The 23,160-nt window shown below is 39.2% G+C and overlaps 1 protein-coding gene across 2 annotated transcripts in view; it reads left to right on the forward strand.

Moving 5' to 3' along the window:
• The window catches only part of KNDC1 (kinase non-catalytic C-lobe domain containing 1), a 1,471,539-nt gene that overhangs the window by 178,397 nt on the left and 1,269,982 nt on the right, over positions 1-23,160 (forward strand). For both annotated transcript variants that reach the window (XM_044056877.1, XM_044056878.1), the window contains exon 2: positions 14,560-14,758. In XM_044056877.1, coding sequence (XP_043912812.1) covers positions 14,560-14,758 — 199 coding nt within the window. The remainder of the gene's footprint in view (positions 1-14,559; positions 14,759-23,160) is intronic.

The raw sequence follows: 23,160 nt of genomic DNA on the forward strand, positions 1-23,160 counted from the left end.
ACTCACCAGTACTCTGATCTATATGTATTTTTATTTAGAACCATGCTTGCTCTTAGAGTTGGTTAGGAATTTATTCAGATTTAGTCTAGCTGTTTTCTGTATTTATGTCAGACTATTCTACAGTATTATTTTAAGCAGCTTCTTCTGATTTCTGAACTCTTGACTAGCACTGTGTTGAATGGAAAAGATATGTCTTTTGTTATTTATTATTAAATATTTTTAAACCTTTCAACTGTGGCTGTTTTGTGTAGAGATAATTTAAGCTCTAGAGTACATTGCATGCATATAGTGGTACTGTACAAATCTACTCCAAATAAGCCTTGCTGTTCGTCACACTTACTAATTGGATAATAATATTGCACAGTAATAATTGGACACCCATTGGCGAGTAGTTGGTGTCTGATTACTACCTTATAGCCTGGCAGGGGGTGGCATAGCTGGAGAACCTGCGGCAGCCTTCCCAAGGAGTGTCTGTGTGTTTGTATATAAACCAAATCTCAGTGTGTGTCAGCTACTTTGGCAGGGACACGAAGCACTGGTTGGACAGAGGGGGCACTGGAGGTTTTGGCTTGACTACTTGGCTGAGAATTGTACCTTATAGCTGTGTCAGTGGGAAGTCTTTTTGGGGCTCTGGAGAGAAAGGGAGAAACCAGCCCCAGAATGACCGATCTGTGTGCTCTTACTTCACTGTGTATTTATTTGTAATCCTTCCCAATGTGGACGCCCCTCACTGGTGTTTTTGGTGAGGATTGAGGCTCCTTGATTACTGAGCCAGTGCACGGGCATCACATATTAATTGGTGACAGTGGTAGGACATCCACATCACATATTAATTGGTTGGCAACTGGCTTGTAGTGGTATGGATAGTGTATTTCTGCAGCTTGTGTACAGTGATCATCTAAGGTGTTTTTTTACTCTAAATCAGCCATGCAGTGAATATTCAGAGTTCAGAACACAATTGTTTTATTTATTTTGTTAGCTTAGTCAGGAAGAGCAGACAAGCATGTCAGCAGAGGAGTATGGCAAGTTGACAAGGAGCCAGTTGGCTGAGATGTGCCAAGCTTAAGTGACTGGTGCATGGCTTTGATCACAGCTGCATCAGAAAACAGAAGGGGATCAGACTGGTTGTGGAGATGTACAACACTCAGAGAATGGACAGCTCAACCTTTCTGCAGAGGACTTAAAAATCCATCTGGAGCTAAAGAGACTTGAGTTGGAGGCCAAGCATTTGGAACCAGAAGCAGCAGAGAGACTGAGACATTCACAGGCTGAGGAGAATGAGAAACTGCTATGCATGGAAGCTGAGGAGAAGAAAAGGCAGAGGCAGCACAAAAAGGTGAGACTGACTCTTCACCAGAGTCATGGAGGTAATGGGGCAGGGAGTAACTGGACACCAGAATCACAAAAGGTCAGTAAATTTCTTCCGCAGTTTGCAGAGGGTGATCGTTTTGATAGTTTCATTCAACTATGTAAACGGTATGATGTTGACCCAAAGGCTGTGGGTACAGTTCCTGACCCCTTTACTCCATGGTCGTCGTCATCTTTTGGCTGTTCCCGTTAGGGGTCGCCACAGCAGATCACCTGTTAACATTTCTTCCTGTCCTCTGCATCTTTCTCTGTCACACCAACCACCTGCATGTCCTCTTACCACATCCATAAACCTTATCTTAGGCCTTCCTCTTTTCCTGTTACCTGGTAGCTTCATCCTTAGCATCTTTTTCCCAATATACTCAGCATCCCTCCTCAGCACATGTCCAGCCAACGTAATATTGCCTCTCTGGCTTTGTCTCCAAACCTTCCAACCTGGGCTAACCCTCTAATATACTTATTCCTAATCCTGTCCACCCTTGTCACACCCAGTGCAAATCTTAACATCTTCTGCCACATCCAGCTCAAACTCCTGCCTTTTTTGTCAATGCCACTTTCTCCAACCCATATAACATAGCTGGTCTCACTGCCCTCTTGTAGACCTTCCCTTTCACTCTTACAGGTACTAGTCTGTCACAAATCACTCCTGACAATTTTCTCCACCTACTCCATCTTGCCTGTACTCTCTTCTTCACCTCTCTTCCACACTCACCGTTACTCTGAACTATTGACCCCAAGTATTTAAACTCATCCACCTTCGCCACCTCTACTCCTTGCATCCTCACCATTTCTCTATCCTCCCTCTCATTCACACACACATATTCTGTCTTAGTCCTGCTGACCTTCATTCCTCTTCTCTCTAGAGCATATCTCCATCTCTCCAGGGTCGTCTCCACCTGTTCCCTACTCTCACTACAGATCACAATGTCATCTGCAAACATCCTGTCTGATCTAGTCTGTCAACCTGTCCATCACCATTGCAAATAAGAAAGGGCTCAGAGCTGATCCTTGATGTAACCCCACCTCCACCTTAAACGCATTCGCCACTCCACTGCAGACCTCACCACTGTCACATTACCCTTGTACATATCCTGTACCACTCTTACATATTTCTCTGACACTCCTGACTTCCTCATACAATACCACAACTCCTCTCTAGGCACCCTGTCATATGTTTTCTCTAAGTCTACAAAAACAAAATGCGGCTCCTTCTGACGTTCTCTGTACTTCTCCATCAACACCCTGAGCAAACCTTGCATCTGTAATGCTCTTTCCCGGCATGAAACCATACTGCTGATCACTAATCATCACGTCCTTTCTTAACCTAGCTTCCACTACTCTTTCCCATAATTTCATGCTGTGACTGATCAGTTTTATCCCTCTGTAGTTACTACAGCTCTGCACATCACCCTTATTCTTAAAAAACCCTTACTCCATGGTAAAGCTGTAATTGTACTTTCCAAACTGTCAGATGATTTCTTAAATTTTACTGCTTTTATGAATTGTCTGTTAGAATGTTTTTAGCTAACACATGAAACTTAAAGGAAAAAAAATTGTGAGTATAGACGCAAGGCAAAGGAAAGTGTGTGAATGTTACTGAACTGAGCACTTATTTTCATAGGTGGGTGAGTGGATGTCAGGTCACCACTTTTGAAGGGCTGGCAGAACTACTGGTGAGGGAACAAGCCCTTAGCACTTTGCCTGAGGACAAGAGGATCTGGTTAGCTGATAGACAATGTTCTACTTCAGATGAGTTGGGGAAGAAGGGACACCTATACCTAGCAAGCAGGGCATCCCTGCATAGGAAAGGGACCCACAGTACTGCTCATGGGTTTAAAGGAACCCATGGTAGGCAGCCTGGACTGCCCCAACAGAATTCGCCAGTAGCAGGGGAAGCCACTAATCCAGGTACATGCCCAGTACCTGGGGTTAAATGTGTTGAATGCAATCAGTGGGACCATGTGGTATACAGATGTCCATGGAGGGCAAGGTTGGGAACAAAAGGTTAGGTTGCCAGTAAGTGGGAAAGACAAAAGGCCAATGTAGGTTATCTGGGAGACGACAGGTGTTCCAAACTGCCATCCTGCAGATGTCCTGATAGAGAAGGATTTTGATGAGGCAGTACTCTGTGCTTATGCAGTTACATGCAGTCAAGCTAGGTTACAGCACGTGGGTCTGGTATCCTGGGGGAGAGACCCAGAGAGACTGCATACATGCAGCCAGGACTGGTGAGGTGATTACTTCAGGGAGGGAGCTACTCTGTAGCAGTGAGACTGAAGGTGACCCACAGCTGCTTGTGAGTACTGATGTTCGCTTGAACAGAGTGACTCCAAAGGTAGAGTTGAGTAGTAGTGCCCAGGCTGATAGTGAGGCACCACTGTCAGAGGATGCCAGACATCCTGTGGAAAGGTAGCTGGAAAGGGTTGCAAAGAGAGTTGAGACAGGCTCAGCTCTCCGACCCTAAGGCAGGTAGCTAGTGAGGTGTCTGATTCTCAAGGGTAGGGGGAATCTGTATATTGGGACAAAGGGTTACTGTATAGAGAGTGGACCCCTGAGGGAGGGCTAGAAGGTGAGAGGATACAGCAGTTGTTGGTGTCTAGAGCCTATCATTTGGTGCTTCTAGCCATAGCCCATAATATTCCCTTTGCAGGTTATATGGGCATAAAACATACAAAGAGACGTATTATGCAGAACTTCTATTGGCCTGGAATTTCCAAAGATGTAACAGGTACTGCAGGACCTGTGAGCAGTGCCAAAAGGTAGGCAAGGCAGGAGGCCAGGTGAGAGCTCCTTTGATGCTTGTGATGGAGGAGCCATTTCAGAAGGTAGCTATTGAAATTGTGGGGCCTCTGAGTACCCCAAGTTCTACAGGGAAAAAGTATATCCTAGTGGTAATGGATCATGTTACAAGATACCCTGAGGCAGTGGCTTTGTCCTCCATTGAGGTAGAAAAGGTGGAACATGCTTTGTTAGTGATTTTCAGCAGGGTAGGTTTCCCAAAAGAAGTACTGACTGACAGAGGTGCTAATTTCTTGTCAGGCCTGCTGGCTTGTCTGTGGAAGTGCTGTGTGGTGAAGCACCTGAAGACCACCCCCTACCATCCCCAGACTAAGTCTTGTTGAGAGGTTAAACTCTACAATCAATTCCATGCTATGGGCACTTGCAGACCAGTTTGAGGGAGTGGGACAAATATTTGTCCCATCTGTTTGCTTACAGAGAGGTTCCCCAGGAATCCACAGGGTTTTCACTCCTTGAGCTGCTGTATCGGCATAGGGTGAGAGTGCCTCTAGATTTAATTTGTGATGAATGTGAAGGGGAGTGTGAATCCCACAAGGAGTCTAAGGCATGTGTCCTAAACCTCAGGACAAGGCTCAGGTAACTCATGGGCTTGGACCAGGAGAACTTGGCAGAAGCCCAACAGCAGAAAAAGGTGTGGTATGACACGAATGCTCAAGCTGGAGAGTACGCTGTGTGGCAGCAGGTGATGGTTCTCATTCCTGTCAGACATGAGCTGCAGGCAGCCTGGGAGGGACCCTACAAGGTGGTAAGAAAGTAAGTGGTGATAACCACATGATAGAACTGCTAGGCAGGGGCACAAATTGTACCATGTTAACATGATGAAAACCTTATGATAGGGAGGCCCTTGTGCTGAGTATTTGCAGTTGATTGCAGGAGGAGTCTGAGGGTGATACGGTGACTGATCTCAGTGCGGCTCGGACTGACACCTCACTGGAAGGGGTAACAATGTCCCAGCAGCTGTCTCCTACCCAGGTTCAAGAAATCCAAGCAGTGTTACAGGAGTTTGGGGACATGTTCACTGCGAAACCTAGGTGCACCCACCTGGTGCAGCACCGACCCCAAAGGCATATTAGGCAGGGCCCTTATAGGATGCTTGAGAGAGTTAAACAGACTCTGAGGGAGGAGATAAAAGGAAATGTTGGAACTAGGGGTAATTAGTCCAACAGTCCTTTGGCCTCCCCAGTGTTGCTGGTGCCAAAGAAGGCATTACCTCTGGTCTGAAAACAATAGAAGGAATTTCTCAGTCCAGACATAGTCTCTGAGCTTTGAGATCAAGCAGTCACACAATGCTTGACTTATCAGCTTTTGTCCAGCAGAGTACACTGTGGTTACATTTTTGAAGTTCAACATTTAACACAGTTTTCTTACTTTTAAGAGGACAAGCCTATGGATTATATTCATATTTACAGTGACATAGAATTTACATACAAAATTCTAACTAGCTAGCCTAGCAGCCTTCACATATATCTTCACACCATCTTTGAATTATTTCACCTAAGCAGAACCGTGGGTAAAGGACCTATCTGCACCTGATACCTGAATGTATGCTGCCATCCCAACATCATTAGATCACATGACAGGTACATAACCTATCCCATCCCTGTTTCTGCACGAAGCTGCTCTTCAACATCAAGCAGAAGTCTTCCCTAGCAACCTTTAAAACCACTGTGGATGATTATGCATTTTCATCTGGGATACATGTAGAAAATTTGCTCAATGAGCCACTGTTAATCCCCCACCAGTACTGGGTGATGTGGCAGACCACCTGAATGGGCTCCTTGGCCATAAGCAAAGGAAGAACCTAGGAAATTGATTACAAACTTGGTAGTATTGCCCTTAACCTAAAGGACATCACACCACATTCAACCAGCACTTAACATTATATATGAATGGTGAATTTGAAGTGACTTGGCCCTTTTGATATGATATAAAAAACACATAATATCCAATATCTATAATTAATACCAAATGTTAAAATGTCTTTAAAGGCAGTTTGGAGAGAAATTTTATCATGTTAATCTTTATATATTTATATAAGATTTAATGTTTCATATTTATATAAGATTTAATGTTTCATCATTACTACATAATGAACCACATTTACTTGTGTCTGTGGTTTAATGGGCATGTTACTTCATTCTGATGAAATCTTGTGCAATGTTTGAGATGGTCACTAAGCACTTGTGTGTGTTCTGTAATAAAGCAAAACTTTATTACACAAGTCCACTGAAATAATTGTAAACCCAAATAAGATCTTAACAATAAACCTTGAAACGTAATTGATAACATGTCAACACTACAGCATTGCATAGCCTAAATACATCTAACTTGTTCCACCTAATGACTTACATGAACATCAAAGGCAAAAAAAAAAAGTTATGATATGACATTTATAAAATTTGAACCATCTGGCCAAACAGTGAGGCTAATTCATGAATCAAGTACTTTGAGAGTAGGACTAATAGCTAATGAAAACTTGAGCAGTTAACAGCCTATAAATAAATCCTCTGTCAAGGATAATGATGTCAATGAAACACATATTAGTGTTATGTTTTACAACCAAGTTTTATGTTTTTTGTTTTAATTTCCATTTTTGGACATTTTTCCACATTGGTTTGCCTTTTTAGTTCATATTGCAGAATGATGCCAGCATGTATAACAAGCTTCTGCAAGCAAGTACCTAAGATAAAAGAATACCTCTCAACTGTCCCTATTTTTGCAGAATGTCCAGAGATGTATGTGACAAACTGAAATGCTGCCAGCCCAGTTAGCTGGAATTTTGTAAATAATCATATGTCATTTGTGAATATTAATATGATCCATAGGCTTGTAACTGCGGTGGTGGTGCTGTGGTAGCATTGTCTCCTCGCAGTAAGACGTCCTGTTAGATTCTCAGAGCGTCTTCTGTGTGGAGACATGCATGAATGGGTGTACCTTCGTTGAAGGTTGTGCATCAGGGCTGGCAACTCAGCACATAAAAATCTATTGCCAATCATTAGCGGACCGGAGTTCTGCTGTGGCGACCCCTAACCGGGAAAAGCCGAAAGACACAACAATATGATCCATAGGCTTGTCTTACAAATGTAAGAGAACTATATGTTGTGTGTATTAAACTTCTTGTGCAAAAGTGTGTGAACTCTGTTATGTACTGAGCTTCAAGAATGTAACCACAGTCTACCCTACTGGAAATTAACAGAAATGTATATTGAATATGTGCATCTGCAAATGTGTGTTTTCATGGTAGAAGCTGGAACATACAGAGTTAACTTGCAAACTCTCAAGAAAATAAGTGTTTTATGATGTGCTATATAAAAGTTAGTTTCAGTGCAGCAAGTAGACAGAATGTCTAGAGCTAGCTATTGTCTTGAAATGGAATTAATTACTAGGTTTCAAATGTATAGTGTTTTTATTGCTCTGTTACTTCTTAGCAGCTGCACATCTGAGAGAAGTATTCTTTTTACTCAATTTTTTATTGATTTTTCAAACAAATATATATTAATATTTTAACATACCTTAGTAATACCTTATCTAACAACTGAAATAAGTCTATATACAATATTTACATTGGCTTGAAGTTTGATTATATAAAAATCCAATCCAGTCATAATAATATCACATAAAGGGAAAAGCATTTCCTCTTTTCTTTAACAAACAAGAATAGTCTGTATTAAAGTTTAAAGTCTCCATAAGAAATAATACTTTTTTACATGGATTATTGTTCCATCATTTATGTATAATCCTTAGTTCTTTAACTTTAGTTTCCATGAGTGCAGTTTCTATCAGTAGTGACCAAAATTCTTTGAAGGTTGGTTCAGAGTTCGATTTCCATTTTTGGGAAATACATTTTCTAGCATTCGCAGTAATGTTCCATAGTAAATAAAGATTGTTGTTTAATTCTAGATTCTCATTGACATTTAACAAAAATAAGGATCTAGTTATCGCAAATGAATCTGAAAATATTGCTTGTAAGAAGTTGCCAATGTCTTCCCAAAATGTTTTAACTTTAGAACAATCATGAAAAATATGTATCCAATCTGCTTTGCATGTTTGTAAACATCTTTGATACATGGCAATATTAGAAGAATTTAATTTTATTAACTTGTTGGGTGTCTATAAAGCCCTATGCAGAAATTTTCACATGTAATTTCTACAGAACTGCATATTAGATGTTAGTTGAATAGAATTTAATATTTGAATCTTATTTTTCATGGATAAACTTATTGAATGTCCTCTAGTGAAATTCCAAACTTTTGATTAGTTTTGACATTATAATTTATTAAAATATATAATTTTGATAAGTTTTCCCAATTTTGATTATTATAAATTAGTTCAAATTGTTTTATAATTTTAGGTCGGTCTCTGAAGGATGAATTAGTTGTCATTCTGCATAGATCTTGTGAATATGTTAATATATTTTGAAGTGTAAGACAATCTGACATAGAAATTTCATACTTTCTTATTATATGCTGGCTTTCTATAACCGTTTGATTGTTAATGCATTGTTGCCAACAAATAAAGTTTTTTGCTTTCCAAGTAATGAAGACATTGTGCATTTTATTTTGAAAGTTTTTTGTAACACTGAAAGGATATAGTAAATAACTTTATATCTATATTATAATTTACAAATCTTCTAAATAAATTGTATGTCATTTATAAATCTTAGTTTAGTTGGTTTTGTTATGTTATATTGAAGACTGATGCATAAGATCTGTCATGGCTTTGTAATTGGTACACAAGATATGCCATGGCTTTGTAATGTGATCATTTAATATTTTTTTTTAAATGGAGTTTTCATTTGAGTAAATAGTGTGTAGAGATTTCCAATTAGAAGAATAGTTTGGATCTATCCAATTTATAATAATTTTAAAAATGGAGGCTTTATTATAGGTTTCACCATCTGGAAAATTTATCCCCCCTTGTTCCCAGGGTCTAACATGATGAGTGAGAGCCATTATGTTTTTGTTAGGATACCAAAGAAAATTTAATAGTAATGTATTTATTTCTTTTAGAAAAAAAATATCTGGTATTACTGGAATGGTTTGTGCTATATATAACATGTTTGGCAATAATATCTTAATTGTAACCTATCTTCGAATATTAAATCTGTCTTGTTCCATTTTACTACATTAGCTTTTATTGTATTTGATATTTTCATAATTTATAGTTAAGGTTTCTTCTAAGTTTATTCCTAGTATTATACCTAAATTTAGAGTGGGGACTTGTTTATCAATTATTTGAGTATCATCTATCCAAAACTTTTATTTAATATCATGAAATTTGATTTTGTTTTATTAAAATGTAGTCCTGAAATTAAATAGAATATTTCAACTTGTATATCCAACTCTTTTTTTAAAGATTTTTTAGAAGTGGTTAAAGTAAGAAATATATCATCTGCAAACAACATTATATTTGAATTATATTGACTGTAGATGTTTATACCTTCAATTTTGGGATTATTGCGTATTGAGGAGGCAAATAATTCAATAGCTAATGCAAAAAATATAGGGGACATGGGGCAACTTTGTTTTGTACCTCTTGTTAGTGTTATTGATTCAGAAGTAAATGGTCCTAATTTCACAAAATTGTTTTTGTATATATTCTTTATCAATTGAATAAAGGAGGGGGGGAAATCATAAAGTTCTAATACTTTAAATAAATAATCCCATTTTTAGAGAATGAAATGTTTTGTCTATATCCAAAGCAATTAATAAGGACTCTTGTTTCCCTCTATTTAAAAAAATAAATAAGGTTAATATTCTTTGTATATTATCATAGGTACGTCTATTATAAATCCTGTTTGATCTTCATTTATAATTTGCGTCAGATTTTTTGATTCTATTGACTAGAATAGCCATAAAATGTTATCATTAAGTAACAATATTGGTCTGTATGAGCCACATTTGGTTAGATCTTTATTTCCTTTTATTATAGGAGTTATTAATGAATATCTCCAAGATGGTGGTATTATATTTTGTGTTTGTACTTCAAGTAATGTTTGTAATACTGAGGTTATTGATGGCGGGAAGATTTTATATATTTCAATTATAATACCATCCATTCCTGGAGCTTTATTATTTTTACTTTAATTTTCTGTAATACTACTTTGTGTAATTTGTTTTTGAAGTTCTAATTTTAACTTCTCTGATATCTTTTGTTTGAGTCAAATCTAAATTAAGGTTGTTTATTTGATTTCCATGCTTTGTAAAATGTTCATTATAATGATATTTGAAGGCATCTAGTATGTCACGAATATCTGAAACTTTTTTTTTTGTCTAGCTTCATGAATAATATTAGTAATGTTATTTGCATTAGTTTGCATATTAACTCTTATTGCTAAATTGTGCATATGTTTAGGAGATACAGAATATGAATTTATTCATTTTTCTAGTGCTAAGTTGGTTTTATGCATTAAAATGTCATATTTTTATTTAGTCAATTTTCTTATTTGTAGACATATTTATTATGTCACTATTTATTTTTGTGAATTGATTTTGTATGTTGAGTAATTCCGAGTCCCATTTTTTTTACTTGTTTTTGAACCATGTGAGAATTTTGCCATAAATATAAACTTAAGGTATCCCATATCATAACTATATTTAGTTCATCAGATAAGTTGGTATCTAAAAAAATGTAATTCTGTGATTAGCAAAGGTTTAACTTCTTTCAACTTTGTGATATATGATTGTATTCTAGTCATCTGTATAAATTATTTAAAGTCCACTTAAATTCTAAGAAGAGCTCTGTGATCTGATACTGGAAATGGTATTATTGAAACTGTATTTATTTTTGTATTTAGATCTTGGGATGCATACATTTTATCAATTATTATTTGAGTACCAAATCTATGGTCTTAGTGAGAAAATGAGTTGTTCTCTCTATATGTAAATGCGTCTAATAAATTATGATTTTCATTTCATTTTTTGAGTAATTTTGCTATTGAAATTAATCGCACACTTCTTTAAATTAGTGGTTTCAGTATTATCAAGAATACAATTAGTCTCCACTTATCAAGTTACCTCTGTATGTTTTGCCAATGAGATCTAAATGTTTTTTAACTGTTCCTATGCCTGGAGAGAAGTAGCTTTGACAGAGATGTTGGTTTCTGTGAGACTGGGAACTGACAACAGGTGACAGATTGATGTCACCCAGCTGACCCAGCAGTAATGTTTTGATATTAATTTGGGAACTCTCCCAGAGACTGGGCATTTTGGATTTGTCTTTGGACCTGGAAACATCCATCTTCAGCACTTTGCCTGCCATGTTAATAGCAATAAACTAGGGAAAAGTAATTTCTTTTAGAGAGTGAATAGTAAAATTAGTTTAGATGTTTTCTGTATTTATTTGAGACTGTCCTGCAATGTAGTTTCAAAATATTTCCTGTGATTCTGAACTCTGTAGCCACTGTGAGTTGAGTATTGTCTTGTTTTATTAAGTATATCTAAACCTTTTAATTGTGACTAGTTTGTTTAGAGATACTTCAGTGCTTAGAGTACTTGATGTATTTGCTGACACTGTACAGGACATTCTTAAATAGCCTTGCAAGTCTTGATCACACTTAAGACTTGGATAATTGTGACATTACACAGTAAGGTTGGGCACCCTTTGGTGCAAGGGCCATTATAGTAGCTGATAAGTGGTGGTTGTTGGCAGTTATAACTACCTTAGCCTGGGCAGAAAGGGGCATAACTACTAAACCCATGCCAGCCTTCCCCAGGAGTGTCTTGTCTGTATATAAATCAAATCTCTGTCTCTGTGTGTCTCTGTGCATGCGTCTTTGTGTGCGTGTGTCTGTGTCAGCTACTTGGGCAGGGACATGAAGCATTGGTTGGACAGAGAGGGTGCTGGAGGTTTTGGCTTGACCACTCTGCTGAGATCTTAACCCTAAAGCTGTGCCAGTGGAGAGTCTTATTGGGGATCTGGAGAAAGAGGGAGAAACCAGTCCCAGACTGACTTTGATCTCTGTGTGTTCATTATGAAAATTATACTTTGTGTGTGTACTTGTCATCCTCTCAATGTGTACATCCCTCACTGTTGACAGTGATATGGATTAAGGCTCCTTGATTACTGGGCCAGTGCAGGGGCATCACAATATACTTAATTTTGGTCCGTCTCATAAAATCTGTGGTTTTCTGGCAAATCGCTGGAATGATCTGAGGATTAAGGCACTAAGTAATGATGGACATTGGCATTTCAAAGTTCATATTCTTCAGAAATATGATACTAAGACAAATACTTTTATTTTTATCAACTTTCTATGTTTATAAGAGCAATATTTAAAATTCTGTTTTGTGTTTTTGCCCCCTCCTCCCATTATGTAAGCCTTTGTCCAGATGTCTTGCACTAAGAGGTATGGATAAAAGATAAATGCTCTGACACAGATAAGTAGGTTTCTATAGGAAGGGGTGGTAGTGTCTAAATGCCGGATAAATGTGATGTCCCTAGGGAGGATGGTAGCAATGTCTAGATGCCAGACAAATGTGATGTCCCTAGGAAGGGATGGTAGCAGTGTCTAGATGCCAGACAAATGCGATGTCCCTAGGAAGGGATGGTAGCAGTGTCTAGATGCCAGACAAATGTGATGTCCCTAGGAAGGGATGGTAGCAACGTCTAGATGCCAGATAAATGTGATGTCCCTCATCACACGTATTTACTTAAAATATCACCAAAACATTTGTATGTTGCAACCAGAGAGCAGCATATCCTTCAGGACAATATTGTGCCACCTCATCAGCTGCAGTCACCTATTTCTGAGGCCTTACTTATATTTTTAATATCTTTGCATAGAACTGCCAGTAGAGCCATATCCTGGCACTACTGTATCAGTGTAGTAACCTTTGCATTTCATATTAAAGTCCTATACTACTGAAAATGAGCAGTAGTGGTAATGCAAGTGTTAATGATTCAGCACATCAGCTTCAGATTCACTGTATATCCCAGGCAATCCTTCACTTTTTAATACTCTGGCTGTCATGTGACTCTGAATATTACAGAAAATAGGGACAGAGAAAGAATTTAGGATATGCAGCCAGTCTTTCACAAGATACACACACACACACTCTGGAAGATTAGCAGCCCACCCTTTCAGCAATGTCTTTGTAACATGGGGGGGGGGGCGGCAAAAGATCACCCATGTCAATGGCGAAGGTTATACAGACTCTGCAGAAGAGACCCTAGCAAGAAGTGGAATTGCAGAATTAGGCAATGTGGGGCAGCAGTGATAACCAGAATACCTGTGTACCACCCAGTTACCCCTGCCATGTAATGTCTTAATTCACAGGCTGTTGGAATTTTTACCTGCTGACCATCAAGCCTTTTCTCAACAGATATTATGCTGTTGGAGATAGGCATCAGCCAGTTGGGCTATATGGGTCTTTGTGCTTCCATTAGCATCCTAGCAATAGCATTTTCCTTTTTATGGCCTAACTCCAACCTGGGGAATGACTTCACTACAAGGGTCACCTATGCCCCACTATCCACATATGCCAGTAAGTACTACTGTCAATAGCTTGGTCACCCATGTGTACATACTCGTGACATCAGCTGACTATATTCTGATGGGTTTCCACTTTTAAAATGAGGCCATATCAGCGGATATGGGGTTTGAGCTGGGTGGAAACCAAAATACCCATCTCACTCAGAAGGGGCACGTCCATCTTGCTTGCCTGGGTCATAAAACACCCTGAGCGACTATGGTCATCTGGGCTGTACTCAATAATTTAACCCTTTGTCACCAGTCCAGGCTGCATTCATTTTCATTGCTAGATTTTTGCTCAGAGGTTTCATATGCACTTGTATTTCATCACCCAAGTTTAATACTTAGAGTTTTCTGATGAAATGTGTTTCCTTATGAAAGTCCATTCTTAACACATTGACAAGTTCTGGGACTGGCCAATGTCTTGTTCAGTGTTATGTTTTTGTAATGACTTTTCTATCTGAGTGACTAGTTCTGTAATCTAATATTTTCAGATTTTGTAACTGGTAACATCAGTAAATTGATTTGTCACAGAAATTCTCCAGTAATAATCAAATTTTAACTTTTTTCAGTAAGGCGTTTAAGAATATGTAAAGCACTTTATCTTTAATGTTCTTGCACAGCTGTGAAACAATAAGGTATTATGTAGTTATGAATTTTCCCCTCTGAATACCATAGTGAAGCTTTTGATTTAAATATTAGCTTTATGCTGGTTTAGCCATTTTGATTCCTGCAAAGCCCTTCAAACATCTTTTCCTATCATGATACACTACGAAGTGTGCAAATTCATTAATGGAGTTTTTGATTTGCCTTGTCTATGCAAGTGTTAACATTCTGGATGTGGGCTTTTATTATGGTTACCAGTGACCTGCTTGAATTTGTGCAATGAAGTAAATTGTTATTAATCTTTTCTTTGACAGGAAAATGTTTCACTTGCTGACATACTGACACTGAGAGATAGTTGCCTTTTGGAGGAAGAAATATGGGCATTTTGCTTGGAGTGTTGTCTCTCTTTGAAGGACATCTCCCATTCGTCGCTATTTCAGATGCTTTGCATTACGCCAGACACCTTGGCTTTTAATGCCAATGGCAATGTCTGTTTCATGGAACAGCTGAGTGGTAAGTCTTTTGATTTTTCTTTAAACATTCAACAAAGTAGGAAATCTTGTATGCCAGCAATGTAGTCATGCTTCAGTGAGTATTTTTTCTTGCCACTTTACCAGCTGACTAAACCATTCACGATTCTTGCATTATGTAAGTTCATACCTGTTTTATACATATTAGTTAAATCTATACTTTAGCCCAGTTTTTCAAAATTGTGCTTTGACATAACTGCTCCTACAACACATTGCCCTACAGCCATGGTCCAACATACTGGACAAATACATGATGGGGTAAGTTGATAGTAAATAATGTAAACATATGCTTCAACTGGGGCACTCATTCCACTGTGTTCTACAAATCCATTTATCTAAATGGCTTTTAGTAACAATGTTGTGTTTTCATAAGTTTCATAGGTTTGAACTAGGCATTTGTTTCAGTAAGACCATAAAGACCCAGCCACTCATTTTCACGCTACTTGCAGCCCAGTCTGTTAAGACCTGAGAAAGTAGCATGAGGCTTTATTTACTGACCCCTACCACTCATTACGGTTGTCTCTAAAGAGAATTAGAGCCTGCTTTGCTTGTTATGGAATGGGAGTTTATTCTGTAGGAAGAGTGTCCTTTGGAAGAGATGCATGTCCCTTCAAGAGATTCACTTAATATTGCCATGTAAATTTAGCTTCATAGAGTAGGCATTGACAGAATTATCAGTTTCTAAAATATGTAAAAGGTCAAACGGTAATGAGTCCTTTATAGCCTTGTATACCAAGTGGATGCCACTGTACAGGAGTTTGTAAGACACTGAATAAAAGTGACAGAAGTTCTAGCCTCTGCTTAATGTAAAGAGCTATTACTTGAGATTTTCTTGGTCAAGATTTGTTGTGATTTTTCAAGGTGGACAATGTTTAGTGACATATTGTTTGTTAATTAGTTGTGCCAGGTGAAAGGATTTCCTACTAAAGAGATATGTGGTTGTCAAGAGTTCTCATTGAGACTTTCTAAGCCTTTGTGCCACCTCAGAATAGACACTCAGAATGCATGCTATTTATTGGGACATGTTATCATGCCAAATAAATGCACATGGCAACTTAGGATTTGAAGTGGAACAACTTTCCTTTCCTTTCCAAGGTTGTAAGGAATAACAGCCTGGGTGTGTAGCAATATATGGGTTCAGCTTGGTTACCAATTATATATTCTCACCATCTTGCGGTGCCAGAATAGGGAGACTATCCTAGACATGCCTTAATTAAGGTGCTTTTCAAATGGAACAAAGCATTTTAATTAAAAATGCTTATTGGAATGTATAAAAGAAATTTATATTGGTCTTGGTTTTCAACATTGAAGAAGAAATAGCATTTAAGTTTTACACATATATATATATATATATATATATATATATATATATATATATATATATATATATATATATATATATATATATATATATAAATGCTACTATATTTAAATTTCACTTCAAAAGTTATTGAAATACATGTCCATACTGACGTTTACAGGTCAGGGCCATAAAATAATGTGCTTAATTGTTGGAGTAACTGCATTTATTGAGGAACATGCCGGGAAGGATACTGTGGGAATTCCATCTGCCCTTTTGTTTTTACTTGGTTTGGATGCCTTGGCAGTGAATATGTAGTTTGGTTTGATCAGGGATTGGAAACTGTTAATGCAGAAAAATGAAGAGAGTGGAGAAGGACACACAGCGTTACCGTGGACGATTTAGTATCCCCACATGCTTCATCTTGGAAAATATTTCATATTGGAGTATATTCATCTCGGGGGGGGGGGGGTACAACTGAGAGAAGAATTGAGGGATTTTCTTAATTAAGGTCTCAGCCATGCATCAAATAAATTTGACAGGCATGTTGTAAGTAAAATTGTACAACTAATGAGAATAGACTGAGTGATTAACATGAAGGGTTTTAAGCCACGTTTTAGATGAACAAAAAAATGTCTGAAACTCTGACAAGTCATGCTAAAGAAACACATTTATTCAGGTGCTTAACACCCAAGATCTAGAAAGAAGGTTTTAAATCTACAGGTCTGGAAATTGATTAGAGAAGATCTAGAGTAAAGGGTGGAGTAAGAAAAACCATGGTTCTATTCTGTTACCAGACAGAAAGAGAGCGCTGTCAGAAAACCTCCTTTATATAGCAATAAGATATAAAAAAAAAGCTTCTTACAGAAAGAGAGAGAAGAAACCGTAGAAAAGGAGGAAATGTGTAAATCTGTCGAGTTTGAAAGGGATTAGGGGAATATCTGTAGGACTTTAGCTCATAAGTCTTAAAACACTTGCTATAAAAATAGGTGGGTGAATGATTACATCTCATATGGCTTCATACGAGATAGGAATACACAAGGTTGCTCCTACTAGACGGGGACACATTTTATCATTTCACTGTGTTGTGATATGGAGTAACTTGTATGATCTGGAAAAGTGAGGGATGAGCTGCATAGTGAGTTTGTGAAGAAAAGGTAAAGTTGAAGAGTGTATTGCAAAGAGTGGGGGAAGGGTTATGAAATGGAACAGACTGAGTAGAGACGTAATAGAAATAGACACCTGCATAAGAAATGACAAAAATAAAGAAAACGGAGGTAAAAGTCGTGACCAAGCTTACTACAGTACAAATGGAGACAATACTAAGAGAATGAGAGGCAGACAAAAAATAGTTGAGATAATACAGAGTGAAAAGTGAAGTTCACATGTGAACTTCATTGCCAGTCACGTAAGACCCCACAGAAGGAGCTGCCCAAAAGAGAACTAGCTAATATAAATAATTGAGAGTTCGTAACTCCACTAGAAAAAATGTTTATAAATCACTACAGATTATGGACAGAAAATAGCACAAATGTACAGTTACATAGAATACATGTCCATGAGATGGGGAGATGAGAGGCTGGCATGGTAAATAATTAGTTTAGCTGCACTGTGAACAGATATGAGCGACTGAAAAGTTTATGGTCAATATGCAGCATAAGAGCGATTATTACTGTCTGATTTTGTATGGTTGTAAGCTTAGTCTGCCTTCTACCCTAGTGGGTTGGACCATTCACTTATCATATCCTCCTGCATCCAGCTCTGGTTTACAACATTTATGAATGAATGAAACCACCCACCTTCTTCCATTTTAAGACATTTTGTTTCAATTTCTAGGTTCTAAACTCATTCTACAAAACAGTTCTCTGACAAATTGGCTTACAAATCTGGTAACATTCAACTGAATTGTCATCGAATTAATTTTCATTCGAAAAATACTTTTCTTAGCTCGATACTTATTCCTTCCTCAGTAGTTCACCAGATCTATCTTCTAACGAACCTTAACCGGTGGTTGTATATCTTTGCTTCTTAATATGCTACTGTGGAAAACAGACCAAGCAGTGTACAGCAAACATGCCAAAATATGTGCTCCATATTTTGAATCTCACTGGAATAATGCATGGTTCATGGGAGTGAACAGATATGTTGTGTTCCATGACTACATGACCAAGATAAAGTGCTGCATATTTCAGAACTCTAATCAGTTTTGAAAAACTGTTTTTAAAACATTTCCCCCTGCACCCTCATGGGATCATTGCCCGCTTCTATCTTGTCTCCAAGTAAAATGCCCTACAATTTGCTGTTTCAGTTGAAGGGGCAAAATCAGAGGTTTAGCAAAGCAAATTGCTGCCAAAAAAGTGGTTTGCAAAGTTGTATAGTGAAATATTGTCTCCCAAAAGTGGCACATATTAAATATTGATCTATAATGTCACATTTAAAAAGCTTTCATTGCTCTTCATCATAAATAGACACTTAAAAAAAAAAATTTGGAGATAAAATAATATTATGATTGTCTAAAAAAGCTAGTAGCTTTTCTTTTAACAATGTATAGTGCTAGATCTTGTTTAAGCAAACCTTGCTGAATTTTACATGATTTTAAATATAGCTGAGATTTTGTGTTCTACGTACTCGTCAAAGATGGAAAGATGAGATAAAAAAAGCAGGTATGTACAGATGTCACTAAAGCCACAGTGTTTCTGCGTTAATACACAGCAAGTGAACTAACTATAAAATAACTTTTTAATATTCTGTAGCTCACATTGTAGTACTTACTGATTCAGTAATGCAGAAACTGTTCTGCAGTTTAGCATGCTAAAGAAATAGCAGCTAGCCAAAATGTAATACAAGCTGTTTTTTCATCACATGTCAGATAAGTCCAGATTATAAACGTAGCAAACAAAACTGCAAGTTGTAAGGTGATGATTATTATGTGGAACTTCTTGTCCAAGTTGGTCCAAATTGGCAGTCTGTAGAAATACTGTTGAAATAATCATGTCTTTGGAAGGAAATGCAACCTCTGTCAACTAATCAGACTCCATCTGAACTAAAATAATGAAGCTGACCAACACAAACTGCTACCCAAAGCTGAAGACTTTCCATTTGGCATTTCTGCTATTCCCAATAACAGCTGTAAAAAGTGTGTTGCCTGAATGCAGTAATGCCATAGACTGAGAGCCAACAAATGTTGCATCTCTCAGGAATATGTCAGGAGGGCACTGCCAAATTCAGCTACTGCTGGGGAAAGAAGTTAAACCCTTTTTAAATGTTCTTTTTTTCAACTCTGTCAAACTTCAGTGCGTGTCTTGCTATTTAGAGATATGTGCACACCCACACACATACACACACACACACACACACACACACACACACACACACATCATCATCATCATCCCCCCTTGTTCCCATTTACATGGGGTCGGGGTATCGTATTAACTGTCGCCAACTCTCTCGATTCAGTGCCACTCTTCTGCCTTCAACACTCATGCCTGACTGTCGCAGATCTTCTTTCACACAATCCATCCACCTCTTTGCTGGACGTCCTCGCTTCCTCTTACCTTCTTCCTGTCTGTCCCAAATCTCCCTCACCAGATTGTCTTCTGCTTTTCTACACACGTGCCCATACCATCGTAATCTGTTCTCTTTGATCTTTTCTGCAATTGGAGCTACTCTGGCTTCTGCTCTTATGTGATCATTTCTTCACCTGTCCCGCAGTGTGCATCCTACCACCTTTCTCAGGCACTTCATTTCCATCACCTCTAGCTTCAACTGTTCTGCCTTTACTGCCCAGGTTTCTGTACCATACTGAAATACTGGTTGCAACACTGTCTTGTACACCTTACGTTTCAGCTTCTTTGGCATTCTTCTGTCATATACTACACCTGATACTCTATGCCAGTTGGCTGCAGCCCCTCTGATTCTAGCTTTGACCTCTTCATTCAGACGACCCTTCTCCTCAACCACCCCTCCCAGATACTTGAAGCTGTTTACCTGTTCCACTATCTTCCCATCTATCTCTATTCTCAGCTTCTTCTGATTTCCCCAATCTGCTGCCATTACCACTGTCTTATCTGTGCTTAGTTTCATCCCATGTGCCTTCAGATTTGCATTCCATTCTCCTATCCTTTGTTGAAGTTCTAGATCAGAGTCTGCCTGTACTGCCACATCGTCTGCATACAGCAGCTTTGTTGCTCTGACCCCTCCAACCTGTTTGCTGATGTAGTCCATTACCAGTATGAACAGTGGGCTCAGAGCTGAACCCTGGTGTACACCCACTCCCATTGGGAACCCCTCAGTGAGGCCAAACACTGTTTGTACTTGAGTCACTGGGTCCTTGTACATAGCCTGTACTAATTCTACCAATGTTTCTGGGACTTCAAACCACCGCAGTACTGCCCAGATCAGCTTTCTTGGGACCTTATCATATGCTTTCTCCAAGTCTAGGAAAGCCCAGTTTGACTCTCTCCTCTTCTCTAGTTTCTTCTCAAGTATCTGTCTCGATGCAAACATTGGGTCAATTGTGCTGCATCCTGATCTGAATCCGAACTGTTCATTTCCCATCTTGCATTCTACTATTCTGCGTATCCGTTTATCAATCACCCTCTCCAGAACTTTCATGCAATGTGGTAGGAGTTTGATGCCTCTGTACTGTACACAGTTGTGGATGTCCCCTTTGTTCTTGTACACTGGCATGAGTATGCTTATTATCCAGTCATCTGGAATACGCCTTTCTCTCCACACTGCAATTGGTACACTCAGGAGCCATTTCGCCCCTAGCTCACCCAGCATCTTTCATATCTGCTGTCACCTCATCTGAGCCTGCTGCTTTCCTTGACTTTATTTTCCTTAGTGCTGCTCTTACTTCTAAGCTGGGCTCCTCTTCTACTCTCATTGTAGGCGGTTTCTGGGGCAGTACCGCTTCTGTGGGGTTTTATTCATTCAGAAGCTGCTGGAAATACTCCTTCCATCTGCCTTTGATGTCCCCTGGGCTGGTAAGCAGGTTGTTGCTGGAATCCCTTATGAAGGGTGTCTGACTTCTTCTTTATCTTTCTGTCTTTGCCTTGCAACCTGGTATAGTTTCTTTGTGCCCCTTACTGAGTCACTTTCCAGAAGCTGATAGAGTGCCTCTGATGCCCTATTCTTTGCTATTACAACTTCTTTCTTAGTTTCTTTGTTAGCCAACCAGTAGTCCTTCCTAGCCTGGTCAGTCTTTTCAATCTCCCACTTCTTCCTGCACTCCTTCTTTCTTTTGATTACTTCCTGCACTTCTGCATTCCACCACCAGCTTTCCTTATGTACCTTATTTCCATACCTGGCTCGGCCACATATCTTTTCTGTAGTCCTAACACATGCTGTTTTAGGCGCTGCCACTCTTCTTCAACTCCACCTATTTCCTCCTCTTCTTGGGGTGCTGGAGCCCTGAGTAATTCCTTGAACTGCTGTACTTTCTCTCCAGTCAACTTCCAGGTCTTCAGCCTGGTCTCTGTTGACCTTAGAGCCTTCTCTGACCACTGCTTGCAGCTGATTGTGGCAACAACTGGTTTATGCTGTGAACCGACTGTTTCACTGGGGATGACTTTGCAGTCATGGATTCTACCCCAGTGCCTTTTCCTTACTAGGAGGAAGTCTACCTGAGTTGCATGTTGGCTACTCTTGTATGTGATCTTGTGACTGTCTCTTTCTGAACCATGTGTTGGCTACTATCAAGCCATTTGCCAGACAGAAGTCTAGAATCGCTTCTCCTTTATTCCTATTGCTCTACCCATGTGGACTCAGACAGTCCTCATATCCTGTACTGTCTGTCCCGATATGTGCATTTAGGTCACCCATTATCAACACCAATTCATGTTGTCCTGCTTTAACTAGAAGGTCCTGCAACTGCTGTCTGAATGCACTCTCTTCCTCACCATCACAACCCTGCTGTGGGGCATAGGCTGAGATTATGAATACTGTCCTATCATTACACTGGAGTCTGATTGCCATGAGTCTGTCATTAATTCTGATGAATATCCCTCACTGACTTCTGAAGCCTCTATCTCACCACAAATCCTACACCATTTCTAGACTGTCTACCACCTGAATAGTAGAGTCTGGATCCCAAGCCAAGTGGCTTTGTTGCACTGCCCTTCCATCTCGTCTCTTGGATACATAGGATGTCCAGTCTCCTCCGTATAATCATGTCATCCACTTCTAAACTGCGTCCTGTCAGTGAACCTACATTAAGCGTAGCAATTCTTAGTTCATGTTTGGCAGGTTGGTTGGTTTTATGTCCAGCTTTCACTCAACAGAGCTATCCCAGGTAACCCAGGCTGGTCAACTAGACACCGGCCAGCCAGTAGCCTATTGACCCAGGGCTGCTGAGCTTTTATGACGGGCACACACTGGCCAATAGGGGCACATATACCCCTCCCACTGTTAGCATGGGTCCCTGGCATGGCTCAGAGAGTAGGCCGGGTCCTCAACCCACTTATCACCGGTAACTACCCATGCCCATTTTTGGCGACAGTCAACATGACCGAATCACCTAGAGCCATATTTTACACCGTCGGGTGGCTAGCGCTGCCATGGCATGCAGTTTGTGAAACGTGTTTTCCTATCTTGAGGATACTGCGCACCACAACAGATGCCCAAAGCGGTTGGTCTTTTTACAACTCTTCCCCTCATTGGGCACCATGTAGAGTCTGTGCTGCTGCCCACAGCTCCATTCACTGGAGAGTTTGAGATGGAAACACTCAGCATGTTTTTCGAACATGGGAGAAACCCCACGGAGACTCAGAGAGAACATGCAAACTCCAAACAGGCATTAGTCGGAGGTCAGAATCGAACCTTGTGCATTGGAGGCGAAGACCTTAACCACTGAGCCATCTGGTCTCTACTATATATATATATATATATATATATATATATATATATGGGTCTACTACTAATTACCGACACGACGATTCCCCGACGGAAAACTCCCCGACGCCAGATGACCGACATCACACAAACCCGACAACGCAAAACACCGAACACCATTACACACGGGCGTAAACAACCGCGACACTACATAGCCCAGCCTAATAATGTCCAACTATACCTTACCTCCC

Source organism: Protopterus annectens, chromosome 14.part0 (genome assembly GCF_019279795.1).
Source record: "Protopterus annectens isolate FY-2018-M chromosome 14.part0, PAN1.0, whole genome shotgun sequence".
NCBI classification, from domain to species: Eukaryota; Metazoa; Chordata; order Ceratodontiformes; family Protopteridae; genus Protopterus; species Protopterus annectens.